Source organism: Micropterus salmoides, unplaced genomic scaffold (genome assembly GCF_014851395.1).
Source record: "Micropterus salmoides isolate LMB-PRFRI ecotype aquatic unplaced genomic scaffold, ASM1485139v1 Ms_hic_scaffold_21, whole genome shotgun sequence".
Classification (NCBI taxonomy): domain Eukaryota; kingdom Metazoa; phylum Chordata; class Actinopteri; order Centrarchiformes; family Centrarchidae; genus Micropterus; species Micropterus salmoides.
In genome coordinates this window covers 24,348,881-24,371,977 of record NW_024041262.1, presented here as the reverse complement: position 1 = coordinate 24,371,977, position 23,097 = coordinate 24,348,881, and the positions used below count along the sequence as shown (strand labels likewise).

Here is a 23,097-nt window from a genome sequence, read left to right as displayed (position 1 = left end):
CGGCTATCATCTGACGACCATTTAGCTTTTTTTTTAGCTAAACAAATGTATCTGCATTTAAAGGCGGATTTCTGTTTATAGAGTTTAGCCGAAATGTCATCTTGATGTCTCCGAAGTTGCTAGTCGGACTGTAAACAATGACCGGCGCGCGAACCTCTGATTGGCTCTGCCTGGATAACCCTGTATTCTAGAGTTAGGGTAAATAAATAAATGTAGGTAGTAATTAAATTATACAAGGAGACATAAATGTATATATCTATTTTAATAGCTTCTTTACTATTCACCTTTGTAATAATTACCTTATTTATTTATTGTCCATTATAATCTTCAACTTTATTTATTAATTACTTCTTTTTTAAATGTTTTTATTTATGTGTGTGTTTTAATATTTTTGTCTGTTTTATTCTTCTGTTGCATTTTCTACCCTATTTATTTCCCCAATGGTATTTATTTCTGCATGTCCTTTTTACATTTCTCTATGCATTTCTGCCTCATTTTACAAATGAGGAGGGGCTGTGTCTCAAGGGGTGAACTTCTCCCCCATTGGTGGACCAGTCAGATGGGAGAGCCTACTTTACCTGCACACATCAACAAGCTTGCTCCCCACACAGTCAGATGGCTTCCTTCCCTTTTTGTGTGGACGCTTTGACAGAGTGTTTTCAGTTTGCTGCATGCATGGACACAGAACTGCAATATAGGGAGAAGCACACAGTCTCTCCGGGAACCATCACCTTATCGTGGTGGAGAGGTTTGCGTGCCCCGGTGAGCCTGGAGGCTGTGTTGTCTGGAGCCTAGTGCTCCTGGTAGGGTCTCCCAAGGCAAAGTGGTTCCAGGTGAGGGGCCAGACTGAGAATGCTTCATAAAGATGCCTGATGAAACAACGAGGAAGAGGAGGAGAGACCCTGCCCGGAGGAAGCCCCAGGCCCTCGTCTGGAGCCAGGCCCAGAGAGAGGCCTCGCCGGCGAGGCACAGCCCGAAAAAGCAACGTTGCACACCCCTCTCCATCCTTTGGACTCACCACCCATCAGAAGATCTGCAGGGGTCGGGTGCGCTGCCACATGGGTGGCAGTGAAGGACAGGGGCCTCGACGGACCAGACCTGGGCGGCAGAGGCTGGCTCTGGGGACGTGGAACGTCACTTCTCTGTGGGGGAAGGAGCTTGTGCGGGAGATGGAGCGCTACCAGTTAGATCTGGTGGGGCTGACCTCCACGCACAGTCTTGGTTCTGGAACCGCACTCCTTGATAGGGGATGGACCCTATTCTTCTCTGGAGTTGCTCAAGGTGTGAGGCGCAAAGCAGGTGTGGGGATACAAGTCGGAATCGGAGCAGTGCAGATGGCAAGAAGCAAGCCTCGGGTCATCTAGTCAGAAAGCTAGCACTCCTGTTAACCATCCTGCACCCGGGTCAGCGAACATCCCCGACAATCACTCTTGTGGGGACCCGCCTGGCCATCTCCCCTAGGCCACAAGAACCGCAATTACCTGTTGCCCCTGTGTACTTGCATCCCCCAGTCTCCAAACAGATGCAGCTAGCTTTAGTTTCCCCTGGGCAACAGCAGACCCCCGCTCTGGAGTTATTGCCAACTCCAGTTTCCCTGGCTCAACCAGCTTTCAGCCCAGCTGTTGACTTCTCCGATCCAGTCGCCAGTGGAGTCCAAGGATCCAGGCATCCAGCTGCCCAGTCGTTGATCGTCAGGCCGGTTTTCCAGTCCCTGGGCCTAGCTGTCCAGTTGTCGGTTCCCAGCCCAGCTGTCGTCAGCCCTGCGGCCTTGTCTCTGGTTCCCTGCTCTGCTGCTTCGCTGCCTTCAGTCCTGCTCAGCCTCCTAAGGGCCTCCTGTCCAGCCTCTGGAGAGGTCTCACCTTTGTCGCCAGCCTCCTGCCCAGCCTTCTCCTGGCCCTGTGCCTGGTCTCCTGCCTGGCATCCTGAGATTTCCAGTCCTTGTCGTTGGCCTCCTGGCCTCCTGCCCGGCCTCCTGCCCGGCCTCCTGCCCGGCCTCCTGCCCGGCCTCCTGCCCATCCTGAAGTTTCTAATCCTCGTCTGTCTTCTGTCTAGCATCTGGAGGGTTTCTTCCCTCACTCAGTGAACTCAGTTCCCCTGTTCTGCCTTCAAGCTATCCACCTGATTCTCCCTGTCTGGTCCCGTTCCCTTCCACCGATCACCATCCTGTGATTCCCTGCTCTGACCCTTTCCAACCATGGACACAGAGACTCTATTTTGTTTTTCCACCCCTGGACTCTGACCCTCCTTCTGTCTACCTGCCTTTGTTTGGACTTCTGCTTCACCTTGAGTAAGCCTGAGAATTTCTGTTGGAGTTTTAATCATCATGTTCAAAGGTAAAAGCTCCTAAGGAGGGCAAAAAATACGTTATTTTCTGCTGACTGCCAACTAGGGAGCAAGCGATACACTGTTACTTTGAGTTTGTTACTTTTGTGTTGCCAAAATGCAAGATGGTTATTGTGCTATCCAATGCGCTAATTGAGAAGGAGACAAGTTTGGACTGTGTTAGGTGAGGGATTCCCCACAAGGTAAACATAAACATCACTGTAGTCGAGTGCTGACAGGGACCTGGCAGTTTTTAACAGAAGAAATACAGCAGCAGGTACTGTATATGGATTGCAAATGCCCACACGCGACTCTATGGGGAGTCCGGTGTGAGTCCCCATCCGGCTCTGTTCTGTTCTCCAGGTCACAGCACATGCTCTGGTGTCCTGCATTTGGGCCCACACTCTATATTCCTGCCTCTGCCCTCAGCGAATCTTGACATGCCTTGTTGTCATGGAGGAATAACAGCCCACATTTGTTAACACAGTGACAAGTGCCAAAATTATCTTCTTTATTTCCCCAACAAATGAAATGTTTTAACCTCCTGATAGTGGAAGAAAAAAACATTTCGAATGAGATCATGAGGGCGTTTAAACAATATCCATAAGTTCAGCATCATCCACTGGAAACAGTCTGTTTTGCATCTGATTTTAAGGGAAATTTATGCTAAATGGGATCCAAACCATGCAGGCTGAGCATGCCTAATCAAGCCCCCACCGACCACACCATACAAGACCACCATACAGAGAGCGTGTGAAAGAAAGGAGGCGAGGAAGACATCACTGTATGGTTGGTTCCCCACCTTTTCTCTGTGTGGCGACCAACTTTCACCATGAAAGGCCCAAAACAGTCAATGCCCGTAGACCAGAAAGGGAGTTTAAGCTGTTTAAGATGGGCTGGATGAAGGCCTGCCATTTTGGGAATGATTGGGCTAGCTCTCGATTTCAGTCTTGACACTGGTGCTGATGTTTGCTAATGGCTTGGCAACCACGCAGAATCCAATACCTGCGTCTCATTTCCCTTAGAACACGTTCAAGTCCTGGATGGAGCAGTTTCTCATCATAATGTTTGTTAATGAGTTTGGTTATGGGATGTCTTGGATCCAATAAAATTAGATGGACATTGTCATGGTCAAGTGTCTCTGCTCTTCGAAGACAACCTCCCACTCTGATGAGACCAAGATCAGGGTCATATTCAGGAGACAGGGAGAGTAGTCTGCTACCTTTACCTTATCAATTTTGAGGGCAGTGAATTCCTCAAGGAAGCACTCTGATTGGACCCTTTGAAAAAGATGCCTTTCTGAGATTATGCAGCATTTTGAGTTCTGATCTGCACATTTTTGGTTTCTTTTATCAGATCATCCCAGCTGTTGTATTTGTTTGGATCAGGGAGGTCGGTGCCATTTGACGTCACACTGATAGCACAGAGCCACAGAATATGGATTTCCTGAGTTCCTCAACAGGCTCTAATTCGGCTGGCACACATGGATTTGCAGGCCAGCTGTCAGTGTTCAGCAAAAGGAATGCAGGGCCATTATTCCATCTACGTTGCTGAGAAAGCCCTTGGAGGGTTTTGTCCCGTGTTATGTGATCGGCTGGATTGCTTTTTGAATCAACATATCTGCAGCACTTTGTGTCAGTCAGTCACTTGTTTAGGGTTTGTACCATGTATTCAAAGGAGCAGTCTAACACAACTCCATTGTTGTTGTGTTCAACAATTTGATGTGGGAAATACCATGTTTCCTGTGGTTGATCTACATGCTCACTGGGATCCTCCTTTGAACATAGCCAGATTGCACATGTTTACCCAGTTCCTCTTGGTATGTATCAGACAGTCTGGGATCTTTGGACAGACGTTTTTCTGTAGCGCACAGATAAGAAGACAAGACAGCTTCCTTTGGAGAATGAAGAACAGGAATGTTGGAAGCTCTAAGCAGTGGGGTGGCAAATCACATTACACCATCTGTCTCTACTCTAATAGTCTTTGAATTGAGTATATCAAGAGCTAGTTTGTCTTGTTTTGACCTTGTAGCTGTCTTCTCATTCACATACGACAAAATGTCAATCTGCCAGAGTTTTTCTACATTCCTAAGCAATTCACTTTTGAAGCAGGTAAGAGGGAAGGCAAGGGTGCACCGGGTTGGGATTAAGCGGGCTGGACCTTGGAGATCCCATCCTAACCTGGTCTGTACTGCCAATGGGCCACCATGGGGCCCCATGAGTATCGGCTCTGTTGCTGTGATGAGATGGGCATAGAGCCAATGAGGACAAGAGGGCATGCATGATCAAAGGATACAAGTAAAACCTCTGAGATGGTGATACTGCTCTTGTAGCTGCTTCACGGGTATGTGTGCTCAGACAGTTCAAGGTTCTCTGCAGTGAATGCTAGATTGATAACATACCTTTCAGTTCGTTTGTTAATGGCGGAAATTTCAAAGGATACAGATGCTCCATTCATTTGCACTATATCGTGTCTCACTGTGCGTAGTGGACTCTCATGTGTCTCTTCAGATTTCCCTGGACTGTAAATCTCTTCCCACAAACATCACAGCCAAATGGTTTCTCTCCTGTGTGCACTCTTATCTGTGAATCCACATTTTGCTTCACTCTGAAACATTTTATATTAACCGGACAGCTGGAGGATCTTTTTTCTGAATGACACTTCATGTGTCTCTGAAGAGACCTCTTGTAGTGATATTGTTTACCACACTCAAAGCAGCTAAAGTATTCTTTCCCAGCATTGCAAAAAAGCTTGTAGCCTGATAATCAGACTGTTAATTTTTAATGGCTGAACAAATTAAATGTGTGAAGTGATTCAGAGGTCTGAAAGCAGACAGACAACATAGTGCCATAGTATAGAGTTCAATTCTGACCTTTGAGAAAACAATCTCACTACCAGGTCCATTTAATAACAGTTCAGGAGCTTCCTCACCAGATGGAGTTTGCCAATTTGATATGATATTGCAGATAAATTGGAGACATTTTCATCACACAAAGCATAATGGAAACCCTGTCTGTAAAATATCAAAACCTGTCCATTAAGCTGCTTCAAACATGAACGCGGATGAAAGTCCCTGTCCTTGCACCATTACACAAACACCTGCCAGCTTGTCGTGTGGGCCCTGGAGGGCGACGGTGAACTCCTTAATAAACACCCTGTGGTATGTACCACGGCTAGACAAAACTTCGCAGAGAGCTGTGACCTTTTTTGATTTTTTTCTCAGGTGATGAGGCGGAAACTTTTGGTAAACCAACAGCTGTTAGGGCAGTGATTCCCAAACCAATCAACAGTATTTGTACTCCTGTAGCTGCCAAAGGGTAACTTTATGTGGAAAAATTGCAATGTAGCTCAACTAATTAGATATATATATTTACACTGCTCAAAAAAATACAGGGAACACTAAAATAACACATCAGCCAGGAAGCATAGGAACTGAGAAGTGGTCTGTGGTCACCACCTGCAGAACCACTCCTTTATTGGGGGTGTCTTGCTAATTGCCTATAATTTCCACCTGTTGTCTGTTCCATTTGCACAACAGCATGTGAAACTGATTGTCAATCAGTGTTGCTTCCTAAGTGGACAGTTTGATTTCACAGGAGTGTGATTGACTTGGAGTTACATTGTGTTGTTTAAGTGTTCCCTTTATTTCTTTGAGCAGTGTATATATATATTTTTTAGGAATTTCATTTAAAGTTTACATATATTTGAAACTAGATAACTACCTGACAAAACAACAAAAATAGATTAACAATGAAAATGTACAAACCTGATCTGTGTAGCAGACATGTTGGTTTGAAAACAGCATCCAGCAGTTAGCTGTAAAAATGGAGTCAACAACAAAAACAGTCAAATCAGTTAAAATCAGTTTTAATCCGTTAAAATCAGTTTGCTCTCTTACAAACAATCACTAACTGATGCTGTTGCTAGGTTACGAGCCTGCCATTTCATTTTCTGTTAGTTTAGCTAAGTCCAGCAGACAGTGTGGGACAAGTTTATTTTAACCCCTGTAGGAAATGCACACTATGTTTATGTTCACATGCACAGACACTTTGATTCCTGTTGGCATGTTATGTTAATACAGGTGATTTTCCCCCATCAGAGTAGTCATGTTTGCTAAAAAAGGGGCTGATGTGATTTGACAGTTTTTATGGATTAAGTTAGCAGAATTCTACATTTTCTTATCACGAACAAATCCCACAAAAAGACCCAAACCAGCAATGAATGTATCCACTAACAAGCAGCCTACTGCATGTGTATCACGGCCTGATATATCTTCTTCCTCTGTGCCGCAGAGCTCCCTTTTAGTCCAAAAATTATTAACATTAAAATAAAGTTAATTAAAATACTTTTTGCACTCAAAATCCAAGGTATTCAATATATGTAAAATGTTCAAGCTGTTAAGAATCTCTCAGATCACAGGTAGCTCTCCTATCTGAGGAGGTCGTGATCAAAGATGTGATTGAAATGGAGGGGCCGACTGCAGAGGTGAGGGTCTTTCCTGCGGTTTGTCTCTCTGGTGCACTGAACTGTTATCACCACTAAGAGTCAGCAGTTAGTCACTCTTTATCTTACTGGTGTTTTAAAAAGGCTCTGATAACAGAGGATGAGCTCAACATGATGCAAATACATTCTAATCAAAATGTAAACAGGTTGGAGTAGGACGTGTCGTCATGGAATAAGAGCCCACACTTTATTATCACAGTCACAAGAGCCTAAATTAACATTTATTTCCCCAAGATTTTCCACAACAAATCAATAAATCAAATATTTTAACAAAAAGAATCTTGAGTGAGCTCATGAGGAAGTTTTAGTTTCCACACCTTCAGCACCATCTACTGGAAACTGTCTGTTTTGATAGGAAACCTATGCAAACAGGGATCCACATAAAGCAGGCTGGTGATCTGTTCCCATTCCCACATGCATCGGTTTATGTTCCAGTCTGAAAAAGGCCTCGTCTCGCAGGCTGGTGGCGGCTCTATGTCCTGCTGCCAGACATTTTGGCAGCGCTGCAAAGCCTGACTCGTGGCTTTGGTAACTCCCTGATGCAGCCAAACCAACCACACCATCCACATCTGGCTTCATGTGTCTGCCTCCACTCCTCGCAGTGTTCTCAGACATGATCAAAATGGAGAAGGAACCAAAGAGGTCATGTGGTTAATCTGCACTCCAGAGTGTTACTACAGAGAAGAGGAGGACAGACAGGCCCTGCATACCAGATCTGCCCTCCCTAAAGAATGCAACTTCCTCGACCTGAGGACTGCTGTCATCAGCAGTCTGCTAAATGAAACAAACAAATAGGAGTTGTGAAAAGCTAAAGTTGTTTAAAACAGGCTACATTATTGGCTGACTAAACTAATGATTAACCCATGATCTCAGTTTGTCTGCTAAAATGATAGAGGTGTAAGCACACAGCTGCCCTATGATTAAACTGTATTTTCCAAGCAAGGCAGCACCACCTTTAGCAGAGTCTTTGTTCCCGTTTCCTGGGGAAAGTCATGTAATGGCTTTAAGGACACGGGGGAAAAAAACAAATATGTTTGGTCAGTTGAGCTGAGTTTATAAGAAGTTGTTGATCTCAAGAGTGAGTTTCCTCAGAAGTATCTGAACTATGGAACTATTCTCCATTTGTAGTGAATGGGAATTGCTTGGAGACAAATTTCACATTTTTGCACATTGAACTAGGTTAACAGTCACTATTTCCTCTATAATTAGTACCAATTTGCCTAATCCTTTCCAGTAATCTTACAAAGAATTTACAGGTACTCTGGGAAATTATGGGACCTGTACATTTCAGTGACAAAAATCAAGAAAGAATCACAAAACACACAGAAATAAAGTCAGTTTACTTTTATACTGATTTAAGAGGGTTATCAGAGTTAGAATATGTACTGATTGGATATTATCCCTGATTTACAGTGTGTCTTTGGTTTCTTTTCTCCTCCTACTAGCAGACCTACAGTTTGTGTCATTGCTGTCAGCACAATACAGACTTATTGAGGATCTGATGCCTTAGTCCAGTTTGAGAGGAGTGGCAATACATTTTTATGGACTTCGACCCTTCATCACAGCGCAGAGAGGAGTCCAGGTCTGGCAGGTAAACAAGCAGATTCCATAAGACGAGTCCTCGGGGAACGTCCCAAAATCCAAACCGAGGGACGAGGACACAGACTTCCTCGTTTGTCTTGTTGTGGGAAAATCCTGAATTTCTACTTCAGTCACCAAACAGATTCACATTAAAAAAAAGGCACTGAAAGTCAAGTAGAGCCCGCACACAGTGTTCATATCATCACAGTGTGGTAACATGTAAAAAAAAAAAAAAAAAAAAGTACACTTGTGGGCCTATGAAATGTAAGAAAAAAAAATATAATAAGTTACATGCCTTGAAATGCCCTCTCATGTTCAAACGTGTGTCCCAAAGAGCTTTATAGTTACACTCCGTGGGTTTTTGTGAGCTTCTACAGTACAATATACAGAGACAGACTCCGAACATAATCTGACTAAATGTCAGAACAGACTTTGGCCACTGCCAGCAGTGCACCGTCATTTTAGGGCCGGGAGACAGGATATTTTAAGCAAGTGGCCAACTCAATTGCAGCCTTGTCCCTTGTCAACAAACTGTGTACCACTAACAAGAACCTCCACTGTAACTCTGGCAGAGACTGATTGTGTGATACGCTCTAGAGTCATCCCAGAAACATGGTTGACAAGCTAAAACTAGTAAGCCAGGCTAAATTTTTAATATGGATTGAAGTCCAAGAAGGTTTTTGATTCTCTGCAGTCAGAAATATGAACCATGAAAACTTCAGAGTGGTAATTCTATACCCTCAATGTAAAACCCATCCCGTTATCTGTTCAAATAAACACTCGGGGCAATAAAATGTGACAGATGCTCCACCTGCACTGATACCCCTTAAGATGTTCCCTCTAAATGTAAATGCTCTGTACTTGGATAGCGCCTTTTTAGTCTTTGACCACTCAAAGCGCTTTTACACTACATACTCTAAGAGCATGTTAACTCACTTTCATAAACATGTTCTTTCAATCCCTCCCTCTTTGTGTCTCTTAATTATACTCTGAAACATACTAAAAACACAAAGAGCAACAAGAATTGAATTACTGGAACAAGCTATTTAGCCTGGTTTAAAGTTAAGTGTCTGGACCCATTTTGACCCTCAAATCACCAAAACATGCGTTCTGGGATAATGATTTAAAAAAACACAACAACCTTATACTGATGAATAAATCAGTCAAATTCATAGCAGCAGTAATTGTAGAAGAAAATATTTCCTTCATAAAAAAAACAAAAAAAAAAACACACAACTCCAAAACAAACAAACTCTTCTCAAAGTCTTCTTTGTATTATTCTTAATTCAGAAAGTCCTCAACATTTTAAGACAAGACTGGCAGGGTTGTCCCGTTATCACGTTCCCACGCTGGTAACTCGTGCGCAGACAGTTTTCGGTTGACGTGACTTCACTTGTGCATGTACAGTTGTATGAGACCCGCCTGGTGCAGCTGCTGCCACAGAATCAGTTCCATACGCATGTCGTGGTTGGCGAAGAAGGCCACTGGGTGGTGCTTGATGTCGAAGTAGTGGTCAGAGTAGCTCTTATAGTCTGGGGTCATGAAGCCGTACGCACTCACCTTCGACAGGAAAAACAAAAGGCAGTCAGCGCATGAAACAATCTGTCATCTGACTGCCTAAAAATCTAAACAGATCTCAGCTGTGACAAGCTCTTTGATTTCATGTTCCGTTACTTTCATCTTATTTTTCATTCCTGCCAGACAGGTGAAAAAGCAGTTTTTAAAGTCATGACATGCTTTGGCTCTGTGGGAACCTGCCAGTGATTTGATAAATACAGAAAAAGCACTACTTCATGTTTCCTGAAAGCACTTCCACAAAACTGGTTGGAGCGAGTCATTATCAGCACTATGACTACACATCGTCATAGAAATGTGCATTTACAAGGCCAACAGCTTAGTCAAAACATTCTCACGGTATCAGGCAAGTACAGACTTGTCAGTGAATAAACAGCTGGCTGGCAGAAATACGCAGTACTGGTGAATTCCACCTTGCTGCAGGTGTGCAGTGCAGCCAGCAGCATCACAGCTCCCGTTGTCGGCCGGTAAATGTTCCTAAATTTTTTCAGACTTGGAGAACGAAGGAATCTGAAACAAGAAAAAAAAACAAAAAAAAAAAAAAAAACACAACATAAATAAATCTGCTGCTGTGTTTGTGCTTTCAGACTTCAAACTTGAGCCATGCTTTCATTCTGTTCGCCTGCTCTGCAGATAATTCGCTCACCTGTTTCTGAGGTAACGGATGAAATCGGGGTGGTACATCTTGAACTTTTCTATTGACAGGTCCTCTCCAAAGTACTTGGAAGGACTGTGGAGAAAAATACTGTTTACTGTACATGCTAATGTTAGCACAGTGACTATTTTCTCCAGAAGAGTTGCAACACCTACATGGAAGTGGTAAAGATTAGACAGTGTGCAATAGGGAGGTTTGAACCACACACAGAGCGCTGCTCTGTAAGCCCATAGTGTGAGAAAAACACCTGTCTTCACTGGCTGCACACGTTTCTCTGAATGTAATGGAGTAAAAATAGTATAAAATACACACTGTAGCTACGTCAGTACTTTGGTACATGTGCTGAAGTATGTTACTTTCCACCACTGCTCACATACAAGAGTGAAAATAAGAGTGGAGGAAAAAAAAACAAAAACATGACAGCCTGCTTAAAGGTTCAGTGGGTAATATTTCCAAGGATCTATCGACAGAAATGAAATACGAGATCCATAACCATGTTTTCAGTGGTGTGTAAAGACCTTCCATAAACTGTTTTTATTACCTTAGCATGAGACGTTTCCATCTATATAACCATGGGTCCTCCCTTCCATGAAGGTCACCATGTTTCTACAGTAGCTGAAAACTGACAAACAGCGCGTTTCGTCACTGCGTTCTTGTGGAAGTTTTAGCAGTGTAGACGCTCATCACTATGTTGAATATGTAGAGTCGAAGTAGTACTAGTTATAATATCCGCCGGGGGGGGGGGGGGGGGCAAATAAGTTTTGCATCGGAGCAATTTTTTTTAGCCATTATACGGAGGGTGAGAGTATCAGACAAAATGTTTAAACTGCATGTTATGTTGTTTGGTTAGCTCATCCAGTAAAGTGCAAGACTCTCCTGGAAAGTTGCGTGTTTGATCCCACATCAGGTGAATTTATCTCCCCCCTCCTTAAATTATGAAGCAACTGTTTAATAAAGAGTTAACTGCAGTGTGTTTGATCTTCATCCAACAACTAACTGGCTGACTGAGATTTATTTCAGCACCGCTATCAAAGTATTTTTTTGCCGCCATGTTATCCAATGTGGCAGACTGTTCAGCCACTACAGCTAACCTATGCTCTGAAAAAAAAAAAGAAAAAAAAAAAAAACAAGGGGAGGTGGAAAACCGTTTGTAGCTATTCGCAACCTCGCTGCTAGATACCACTAAATCTTTCACACTTAACCTTTAAATGGATGGACGTGTGAGCGCACACAGTGGACGATACAGATTATGTACATGAAGATGATTAGAGGAATGAATAGCAAGAACAATGAGCCTGTAAGTGTTACTTACTCTTTGTTCTGCTCAGACCCTCTCTCTACTCGAGTGTGTGTCACTGCAGCCTTCATCAGCAGGTAGTCACGGTCGTGATCTGGCAGAAAAATGTATCGCGTTTCCTGTTGGAGAGCAGCAGAGTGTGATGCGACTCCGATCCTTTTACGTCATGATTTTAGCCTTTTATGGGAGGATATTTTAGTTTTTGCCCTCACCTTTGACTGAGGTGGTCCTCTATACCCGGCACCTGCGTAGCTCCTCATGGAGTTGACCATTGTGTTGGTGGAGAACGTGTAGTGGGTGGTACGAGACCCCACATCCTTCTCAAAGCCCTTAATGACTGCGCCATTGGTCCTGAAGATCACAGGAGCCCACAAATATGACACTTGACAGAAGGATCCCTCGTTATTGACTTCGTTTTAGTGCCAAAACTGCTGCACTTTAGGATGTAGGGGCATTATAACAAGTGTTATGATTTTAAAATATGTATGTTTGTGTGTGTGGGGGGGATAATGACTTGGGTGCATTATAACAAAATCATTGATGCGTTTTATTCACTTTAAGTGCACATATGATAGAAGTTATTTTCAGGAGGTTCATTTGTCGTTTTAAAAATAGTTAAACAATTTTAAAACAAATCTCCTTAGAGCCTGAAAAAGGCTTGGGTGGGGCCTCGACAGACCTTTGCAAACATGTGGCTTTCGAAACATGTTTTGCTATTGAGCCCGAGTCTGTATCTACCTGAACACATAGTGATGACCGTCGATCTCCTCCCCTTTCTTTGAATTATTCAGGATCCCACCGTTCCCCACCACAGCACAGCGGATGCACTCTGGTTTACTGCTGCGATCCTTCCAGTCGTCGAACATCTGCCAGTTAGCAGACGAATTGAGGACAGACAGAGTTTCCACCAATGCTGTTGACACATTACAGAATTAATCTAGATGGGAATTGCAGAACAGTCTTAAGTTGTTTTTTTTTTACAAAAATCCTTAAATCACAAATAAGATTTTGTTGCTGAACCACTGATTTGTTTGTCTATGTAATTGCATCCGCCTACAGATTCCGTTCAGTCTGAATGAAAACCGCTGTGGCTACATGTGTGGGCACAGAGAGGAAAGCTACCATTGTCTAAACGTGATAAGCATCTTGCATGTCCTCAAATGATCCAAAATCCTTAACATCTTCTGTGTGGAATGCAAATTTTAGATAACGAATCAAAGAGTACACAATCTGCTTTAGACAAACTTCGGTGTCTAAACATTTCTAATATGAATGTACTTTGCTGTACAAAAAAAAAAAACAAAAAAAAAAACACCCCGTGTAAAATCTCACACAGAAACTCCTGCACTCTACTTGCAGTCCCCCCCCGTATAAATATGAATTTCTGCAGTTAATGAAAAATCTTTTGAATTACCAAATGGGCAAAGTGCCGTGGGACCCCAGACTCTGAGGTCCAGGCCTGAGCTTCATTTTGTTTTTTTTTTGGTTGCAATTTGATGAATTACTGTGTGTAGTGTTATGCACCATTAAATATATAAAACAAATGAAATCCTGCATTTTTAACTATTGAGTCTGTCAAAAATCAATTTTAAAAGCTGAGATCATTCACTTGGTATTATGTTCATAAGACCAATCATCCACAGACTAAATACAACGAAGCTGCCATGTGTTGCCTGATGACTACTCAAAGTAAACACACAGTACACAATGCACAGATTAGGTTTTCTAGACTCACTCTGATCAAAGTACTTGCCAACCACAAGTGTTGGTGAGGGAGAGTGCACTCATTCTGCAAAAATAAATCATGGCTCTTTTATTAACCAGAGCAACGCGCTGCACTCAGCACCTCAGGCTTTTTGAAAGTGTGTAAATTTGATAACTGAAGAAGTCTCTTGGATGAGGGATGAAACGTCTTCTAGGATCTTCAGCCAAGTCCAGTTGCCCTTGACCTCAACCTTTGTTAGATCAGCTTCATTCAGGTGTCCAAAATAGGTTTGACCATCTCAGACAATCAATATAGGTGAACATGGCATTAAAAATATAAAATATAGTATAGAACCAACAGAAACTCACTCTCATAGTCGACCCCCCCCCAGCCATGTGCCCCTGGGTACCGGCTCAGGCGCTGGTGCTGTTCAGGAGTGACGTGTTTGGCCCACTGCAGGACTGGGATGTTTTTCAGAAACCTCTCACCAAATTCCGTTTGTGTGACCCGACTTTGGATGCCGTCTGGGCAGTCCTGAGGGAAGCAGATAACAACCTTGTTATCAAACCATATACAGAAAGTCTTATCTCCTCTCTACGACCTCGTACACACCATGTCCCACATGATCTTTACAAGCCGAGCATCATCTGTTCAACTTGCAAAAGCCGCCAACATTAACCTCCAGACTCCCACTGGAGGCAATTACCGAGTAATTAGCAACACACACCACCACTAACGACAAGAGGCTTCAAGAGACATTATGAATTACACGTGTTAGAGAATGTTCTTCTTAGGGGGCTTAATTGGTCCAACAGTGAAGGTAAGACAGGTCTAGCTTGGAGTCATTAGCTCACCCCACAAGTGTTCACTGACCTCCCAGCTCTAGTTATTTCTCACACGTAACGGTCCTTGTTAGGGAGGCAACGGTTTGATAAAAAAAAAAAAAGAAAAAAAGAAGGGTAGAGACAGCAGCTCAGGCGTCAGATCTTACAAGGTTGAGTCTCACAAGAACTCACTGGCTCCACAGATTAGAGTACAGCTCATGGATAGCAATAGATTACAATAAGACGTAGCACTGGAGACTAAACAGCAGATGGATGTTGTTCTAGGTTAAGGCCAGTGAAGATAACCCAAGAGGGAACTGGCTCACAATATTTCAACCACCACCATGGACATGCGAACACGTGGATGATGGCACCAAGCTTCTTGTTAGCAACCTTATCATCTTGTTAATCGTGTTATCTGAGGAATCAACAAGCGATTCGGTCTGTGGCCTCCCTTTTCTTAGGCAACAGCTCAAAGCATAAACTGCAGCGCCACAAAGTTTATAGTCTTTCCTTTAAAAGCTGTATCGTACAGAAGTACAGTGTGTGCATGGTAGGAGAATAACATGAAAGATTGTGCGAGTTGCCTTGTTTAAATTAAACTCTTCTGGAACCCTGTGATCACTCCTAACAGACTTTAAGGCAGATTTTTCCCTCATTTTATCTTGTGTGTTTTCTTATCCTCCCTCAGTTTTTCCTCCCAGAAGACAACTCATGAAGAGATTCAGGCTTGATGACACATTCAGAGCCAGGCTGTAGGAGACAGGACTCCGTTTTCCATGAAACATTTACTTGGAGGACAGACCCACCCAGTACAAGTGTGGCAGCCGCCCTATGACAGCGTTGTGAAACACATCACAAGTTTAAAAGAGGGATGTGTTACAACTTTCACTACCTGTTGGTTTGTGTAAACACAGCGTCTTTCCCACCATAATGAATGTTTACTCTTTAAGTGCTCTATTTGGTGCCATAAAAGGCTAAGACAGGTGACATTTAATACTTTTGTCAAACCCCACAAAACCAGACCCACGCCAACAATGAATGTAACTTACTAAGTATTGTGTTTGTCAAAGCAAAGCCCAGTGGTCTTGTTAAAAGCAGCAAGCCTCACTCTGCACCAGTTCCTTTTTTACCATGGGAAAAAAAAAACAACCCCACACACACCCCACCAAAATGCTCCATTTCCTCCTATTTGAGTAATGTTTATTTAAATATACAGTGACAAAGTTTTTAAAGAAAACAGCCTTAAAAAAAAAAAAACAAAACAATTTTTCCTGATGCAATTTTATAGATTTGTAGCTGCAGTAGTGACCTGTGGTCTTGGGACTGGGCACCAGAGGGAGGTCAAAGTATTAAGAGAAAAAACACAAAACAATGAACTCACCGTTTGTGGGGGGACGTCTTCACTCATGTAAGTGTCTCCAATGTAGGAAGGCTCTGTTGTCCTGGCTGCCTGAGTGATCCACTGAGGCTTCGGTGTAGGGCCTTTGGTCCTGATCCAGGTTTTATCCAGGCCATCAGAACTGGAGCTGGACTTTGAGACATCCAGGACGTTGTTCTCTACTTTTTGTTTAGAGACTTTGGATGTTTGAGTCTTTAAAGTCTGCGTGGCATGTGTGTGTTCATGCAGAACCTGGTGCTCTATGTGAAAGTGTAAGGCAGAGGGCGGCCGGGTCGCGCTGTCAAGAGGCTCCTCGGAGTCTCTTGAGACGCTGTGGAAGACAGAACAAGATTTGGCAGTGAGCCCGGCAAGTCACTGCTGGAAATAAAGCTCAGTCTCATTCAAGGTCAGGAGGGGATCTGTTCCCCAGAACATAGAAACCCAGACTGTAAATGATTATGCATCCCTTTGCTCGGGGCCAGACGCTTGAAACCGCTTTAGACCGCAGGTTTCTTGACCAGCTGATTTCCTTTTTAGTACTTCTGTTATTCTCTATTACTAAATTCTTCAAAGAAAACGGCTTGATGCAACCATTATTTGCTCAAGCTGTCACCAGCAATTTAGCTACTGTGGCAGGTCAGCGTATGTGTTTTGTTTCTAAGATAGCTGTGGGTAATCCCCTGTGAAACAAATACAGGTTTTGTGGGGACAGTTTGAGAAAACTTTTGACAGAATGTGTCCAAAGCAAAAGTTAGTCTAAAATGTGAAATTGGGAGGATCTGAAGTTTATGTAGAAAAGTTGATTTATGTCTTATTTTCACACTGCATAACTTGGAAAGCACATTACAGTCATAAAGAAGAGGGTGGAGGCTGCATTTTTCTTGAGATACCAAAAGGCTTAAAGGCACAGAATATATATTCGAGTCAATCAGCTTCTTACTAGAAGCGATGGAGTGAATTCTCTGGTTTTGGGTGCATGGGTTCTTAATAGAAAGGGGGAAATAAAAAAAACCACTTATTTTATTTATATTTTCTATCAAAATTTACCAACATACATTACCGGTCAAAAGTTTTACAACACCCATTTTTAGAGCCCAAGCAAGGTCCCTATTGAAACTGAAAGGATTATTATTCCCCCCCCTCCTCCAAAGGAACCTCAATATCGGGGGCCTAAAGATATTCGAAAACTCAAAAACTTTGCGCAAAATTCAGGAGTGGCGAAAAATTTCGTATTTTATGGATTTCGCAAATGGCCGTGGCAAAATGGCTCGCTAGCGCCCTCTACAGAGCAGCCCCCAGACTAAGTTTCACCTACGTGTATGCGTAAGCCATTGCCTAAAACCAACAGGAAGTCGGCCATTTTGGATTTAATGGTCATTTTTGGAGATTTACACACTTTGTACTTTAACAAACTCCCCCTAGGCAATTAGTCCAAGCGACTTCAAATTTTCAATGTGCAGTCTAAACCCATTGACAATAAAAAGTTGTAGAAACCGTTATTACCAGTCGACTGGTTTACCTGTGGTGTGCTGTCAAAACAACAAAACCACACACAACCCGATGAGTTGCCATGAAACAGGAAGTTGTTTTAACTTCAGTGTACATGCTCATAGACACAGAAAGTGAAGATTAACACATTTGTGCAGCATCTGCAGCCCATGGCAAATTCACAACCACACTGGCAGAGCGCCAGAATCTGCCACGCAGCCGCCTCACAGCTCAATGTGCTACAAGTGCGAGGGCCCGCCCATCGCTGCTTGCAGCTTTAATTCTAGTTTTTAAATTGAAATATAAAAGTAGTTCAAGTCCAGTGAAAGACCTTTTAAAAAAACCCCGCGAAAGTAATAATTTAAGCCACCAAAACAGACAGTTCTCAGCTATAAAATGAAGGAGTTTTGTTCATTATTTCAGTGTGGGATCAATTGGTGACCAGCTGGTTCGTCTTTTGTCAATTGCCTTTTAGTTGCAACATTGTACAAATAAGTGTTCAGAGGATTTATTGATACAAGCGGTTTACACATGACACCTGTTGAAAGTGTTTTTTGAATCAACTTTCAAGGCTTCATTTACTTTGATTGCTGCATAATAACCAAAAAAAATAATTTAAAGACAAGTTTACATTATTTCTCTAAACTTTAAGAACCCTTTAATTTTTCAGGGATTACTGGGCAGTATTGAGTTAACAACTTTGTGATTCTGCAGCAGTGGAAGTAAGTGAAGCCTGGAAAGTTTGTGCAAAAACAGGTTTCCTAATGTGTAAATACCTTGGAACAGTCTGTTCAATTCAATTTATATAGCGCCAACCAACAACAGTTCTCTTCATAAAAGAGCAGGTCTAGACCGTACTCTGTTCATACAACCTCAGATGCTCCATTTTTATTAAAACGGCAATTAATGAGGGAAGACAGCAGTTGGATCTCAGCTGATTCTATAGTGAAATGAATCAAACTTTAATTCAGTTAATTTTATCTGAAAATCTGATCTAAACGCTGCTTTGAACTTACTTTTGCATCATTAATGTTTTCACTGGACTTGAATTACTTTTCAATAAAAACTAGAACAATGGGGGTGGTCCAAAACTTTTGACCGGCAGGGTATATAAAGCAAAATCTGACTGTAGTTGCAGGGTTGCGCAAAACTCGTTGAAAGTTAATTCTCGACTATGGCTGCAACTAACAATTTTCTCATCATCAATAAAGATTAAAAGATGTCAGGAAACCGTGAGAAATCACAATCTCCCACAGCCCAACGTGTTGCCTTCAGAATTTCATGTTTTGTCCAAACAACAGCCCAAAACCAACCAACTTCTAGATTAGACAAGAAGCAAATAAACTGTTGGCCATTAATCGAAGAATTGTTTCAGTAGTTTCACTCTCACAAGAAACCAGCAAAATGCATGTACTCCTCAACTATGAATATTGTGCATTTAGTCAAATATTTAACTTTATATTAAAGTAGTAACTAACCCTAGTGTACACGACAGAAAACAAAATTGCAGTCTCAGGTAACCCCGGCCCTCGCCCTAACTCTTATTAGCTCTTCATTAGCAGCCCGACGCACCAGATGCTGCTGAGGTCACTCTCTCAGCAGAGAGTAAACCTCGTAAAGGCCCGTAACAAGACAAATGTAATAAAGCAGCTGAATTAAAGCTCAACTGGAACTTGTTAATGTTGAACAAAGATCAATAGGGTCAACTGCAGAGAGGCAGGAAGTCTGTTTGCATTTCATGTTGCCATGAAAGAATTTGTAGAAACAGGAACTAAAATTAAACTGCATGTCCCCAACCATGTGCACACGCTGCTCCCCTCGTCTCATTAACTTTTGTTCCCTCTTCTCTTAAAAAAAAAACTAAAACATATTTCCTTTATGAATATTTTTTGCATGCGTTTTGTTTTGAGGGTAAGAGAAAGATGTGATTCTCTTACGTAAATAAGAGGATTAAGAGGTTTATTTCCTCCCATTATCACCCCCCCCCCCCCCCCCCCCAAACAAGAGTTACATATTACAAGAATCTTTTGTCCCTTACAGTAGGTTTATTTCAATATTTACAGTGCTTTGACAATATTCTTTCGCAATGGAGTCCTTTGCATTTATTAAATGCAAAGTACTCCACAGTCCATTAAATTAACACAGGGTCTCATTAAAGGGGAAGAGCAGAGGATATTCACATTTTTTTTTTTTTACCCAGCTGTTCAGATTAAGAGAGCAGCTTTTAAAATGAAAGACCTGCGGGCTCCACATGCCAAACGTACCATTTAGTGTCTGAAGCAGACCTTTGAGAAACAGACGTCCTTCCCCCTCTAAGACTTAATGCATCTTATCTGGACCCGATAGCTTTTAAAGCTGGAGCACTGCCCGTTATAACAAAGCGTACGTTTCACACACGCGTGCAAGAGACCACCTCCAGTGAAATAACTCCAGGGGCTTTTCTTCATTAGTGCAGCCGGAGCGCTGTGTGGCTCCTTTGTTAAAACCACAATGATACAGCTAGAGGGGGAATAAGTGCTGGTTACAAAAATATAGAGCCATGGAACTTTTCATGCCACTCATGATCTAAGAGTTTAACCCGTTAACCCCGTCCCTTTTTACTGCTGAAGCTGACCCCTCAAGTCTGTGCTGAAACTGCTGCCTGGTCTCCTCATCTGTCTGTGACTTAAATGTTCAAACATGAAGTGCATTTGATTTTAAATGAAACCGTGACAACGAGGCCCTGTCAGCCTATTTTCTCAATCACTTTCTTACTATGAGCGATGGAGGTCTACATGAAAGCCAAACAGTTTCGGTCATTTCCATAAAAGATTTGTGTATTTGTTCCTCTCAGTGGTTTTAAGTGGGTGGGGCTCACTGAATCAAAACCCCATTTAAAAACAGATTAACTGAGTGTTTGTGGATGTTCATAACAAGATGCCATTAAATTGCAAGTCTCTGTTTGAGTCAGTCAGGAGATCTCCGTCTCTTACAAGACCCCAAAGCTTATGGAAGTGCAACGCTTGGTGGAGTACGCTTTTAAATAAAGTCATATTCATTATCTGTTCATTTGCAGTCAGTGCCTTTCTGAAGGCTCAGACATCAGCAGACACTGTGCTGGGGTTTCTGGATTTAGTTTGCTCTTCAGCAGGTGAAAAACAACATCTTTGATTTAGGTCTTGTGACCAACATGGCCTGTAATGTAAAAATCCCTATCCTGCTGCTTTTCCCCACAAAAAGGGAATATACTTCATATGAAAAATGGCTACAGTTGTGACACAGTTTACATAATTAAATGTAAACACCCTCAGATTAAAGCTGCTGATGTGTCAGAGCGCCACACAATGAAACACATAACTGCTCATACTTTCTGATTATTACCCTGTAAAATATTAAAATAATCCCCAACTAACAGTGCCGGTTTTGGGCCTTCACTCACTTGCTAGCGCCCGCTGTGTAGTCGTGTTTCAGAGGCGTTAAGGACCAGGACAGTGGCACCTCCAGGTTCACACACAGGATGTAGACACAGAGCAGGGAGATGACGGTCAACACGCCAACCACCAGCCTCCTCTGGAGGGCCATCCCCGTCAAGGTGTGTGCGACCGGCAGACTGAGTGTGTTCGCCCTGCCTGAAGGAACATCAGGAGGCAGAGGAGGCCGGCGAGGATGGTGTCCTGCTCTGGACTGTTTCCGGTCAACCAGGGAAGGCGGGGTGTCAGCGGAGGTGGGGATTTAATTAGCCCACAACAGGAGCTTGGCTCCACTCTGGGCTTCTCTCAGCACAACTACAGCAGGAGGGAGATTGAGAGAGAGAGTTGGAACGAGGGCACGACAGAAGGGGAAACTATATCCTTCAGTGTCAGAGTCCCAAATAATCCCTTTTTAATGAAACCTTTGCTCGCGACCTTGAACACAAAGTGCAGGGTCACAACAGTCATATCCTTTAACATCCTACTTCGATTCCTCACTTTTCTGCTCTCACTGTACAAAAAGGAGGAAACAAAAGAAACCTTTTGATCGCTCAAGTCAGCTGCAGCTGATGGGAGATGACACCGACACAGGAAGCCAGAAACCTTACAGGAAACCCGTTTGCCCCGCTTTTTGCAGTCAAACGTACGTTGAGAGTCTCTAGAAATTTCACCAGAAGTTGAAAACATTAGCATCCACCACGAGCAACTCCCCTCTCCACTTCCCAGCTCTTTGTTAAGTACTGTAATAAAACAGGCGCTGAAATCTGCTCTCTAAACTTCTGAAGTCAGGTCTCAAGATGCTTTCTCAAGTCCAAGCAATCCTCAAGAGATAACACTTGATAACTGGGTGAATTTGGAAGATAACAGCACTGACGACCAGGTGACGATACAATTTCACAGGCTTGGGGGAGTAGGTACTCCTGTGGCTAAATGGGGAATGGAAAGAATGTGTGATGCAGTGATAAACTCAGCTTCCATCTCTCTGATAACAGACATAACAGAAAACCTCTGGGGAATTTGTATTTTTCCTAGACCAAAATAAAAATTTGTAGTTTTAGCAGAAAATGTTTACTTAAACTAAGTGTTGTAAAAAAGGGATTAAACACAACATGGCTGAAGAAAAGAGCAGAATATAAGGAGGAGAAACAAAACACATGCATCAGACTGTGACAAATCATGATTCAACCTCCCCCTTCCTCCTACAGTCAGGACTCTCTGGTGTCTGTCTTTCCGTCTAACAGAAACAAAGCTCTTTAAATATAACACAAAAAGAAGAAATAAAGAAAAGTGAACGTTCTCTCACCAGTAGAAAATCTCCTGTGTTCTGTAGTCTCAGCCTCTCCTTCATGATGGTAGACATATTTCCTCTAAGTTGGGAGCTCTGCTGCTCATATACTGTGGAGCTGCTGCGCTGCCAGGCTCGGCGCTGTCTGGGCGGGACCATTGTGAAATGAGCAACAGCTGCTGGCAATTGGTCAACCCCCTCTAACTCCAGAGCATGAGGGGTGGGGGGAGAGAAAGAAGCCCACTCCAGGCTGCAATAAAGTTAGACATGAGCAGGCAGCTCTAAAGATCTTTGCAATGTGGGAAACCTTTTACCTACACACGTATACGAATGTACATGCACACAGAGACTGTCAGGTGACAAGCAGGAGCATGCAGCATGAACGTCTGCCACACAGCTGACAGCTTTCAAAAATCAAGACAGGATGACAGTTCACTCTCTCCACAGTCACGAGAGCCATTCACGCCATCCACACAGCCCTCCAGCAGGCAGGCAGTCAGCTGGGCACCGCAAGCCAAGCGAGAGTCAAGACTCGGTGCGCCTCTCCGGCTTCGGTGTCCTCTGTGAAAAGAAGCTAAATGCGCTGAGAGGGGGAGACACGGTTCTTTACACACCACCGGTCTGGAGGAAGTGAGCTGGGGGGGGGCGGGGGAGAAGTGGGTCAGCTCTGGACATTATTCCTGATGTATAGGCTGAAACATCCGTGAGGTGGTTTTAACTTGTCTCCATAAAAACACAGCTGAGAAGAAAGGAAGGACTGCAATTAGAGAACAACTGTCAAAAAACCCCAAAAATGTAAAATTAGAGAACATTTTTTTAAAAGAAAGTTTAATATTTTGAACACGACACTTTAGAAGTCAGTAAATATTTTCAGCTATTTTGGCTCATGATTTGGATTCCACAGTGGGAGTGGATGTGACTGAAGACACTTCTTCATCTTCGTCTCCAAACCCGTGAGTTACGGTCTGACAGCGAGGGATGATGGGAGGGCGGGGGACAGAAACAAGGAAACAATTGTCTGTTTTTTTCCAC

At 43.0% G+C, this 23,097-nt stretch overlaps 1 protein-coding gene across 1 annotated transcript; it reads right to left on the bottom strand.

Moving 5' to 3' along the window:
• Positions 1 to 8,154: 8,154 nt before the first annotated feature.
• Positions 8,155 to 22,239, bottom strand: st6galnac (ST6 (alpha-N-acetyl-neuraminyl-2,3-beta-galactosyl-1,3)-N-acetylgalactosaminide alpha-2,6-sialyltransferase). Its single transcript, XM_038735148.1, has 10 exons — positions 22,084 to 22,239; positions 20,750 to 21,095; positions 15,847 to 16,174; positions 14,007 to 14,172; positions 12,672 to 12,846; positions 12,146 to 12,284; positions 11,949 to 12,052; positions 10,628 to 10,711; positions 10,395 to 10,491; positions 8,155 to 9,966 (listed from the first exon to the last, which is right to left on the bottom strand). Exons 2-10 carry the CDS (start codon positions 20,890 to 20,892, stop codon positions 9,796 to 9,798), a joined length of 1,407 nt encoding a protein of 468 aa, XP_038591076.1. The 5' UTR covers positions 20,893 to 21,095; positions 22,084 to 22,239; the 3' UTR covers positions 8,155 to 9,795.
• Positions 22,240 to 23,097: the final 858 nt, after the last annotated feature.

Coding starts and splice junctions, on each gene's coding strand:
- st6galnac (XM_038735148.1), bottom strand. CDS start 20,892: ATGGCCCTCCAGAGGAGGCTGGTGGTTGGCGTGTTGACCGTCATCTCC. Junction 14,173..15,846: donor AAGACGTCCCCCCACAAACG/GTGAGTTCATTG, acceptor TGCTTCCCTCAG/GACTGCCCAGACGGCATCCA. Junction 9,967..10,394: donor CACTGCACACCTGCAGCAAG/GTGGAATTCACC, acceptor TTCCTGTCGAAG/GTGAGTGCGTACGGCTTCAT.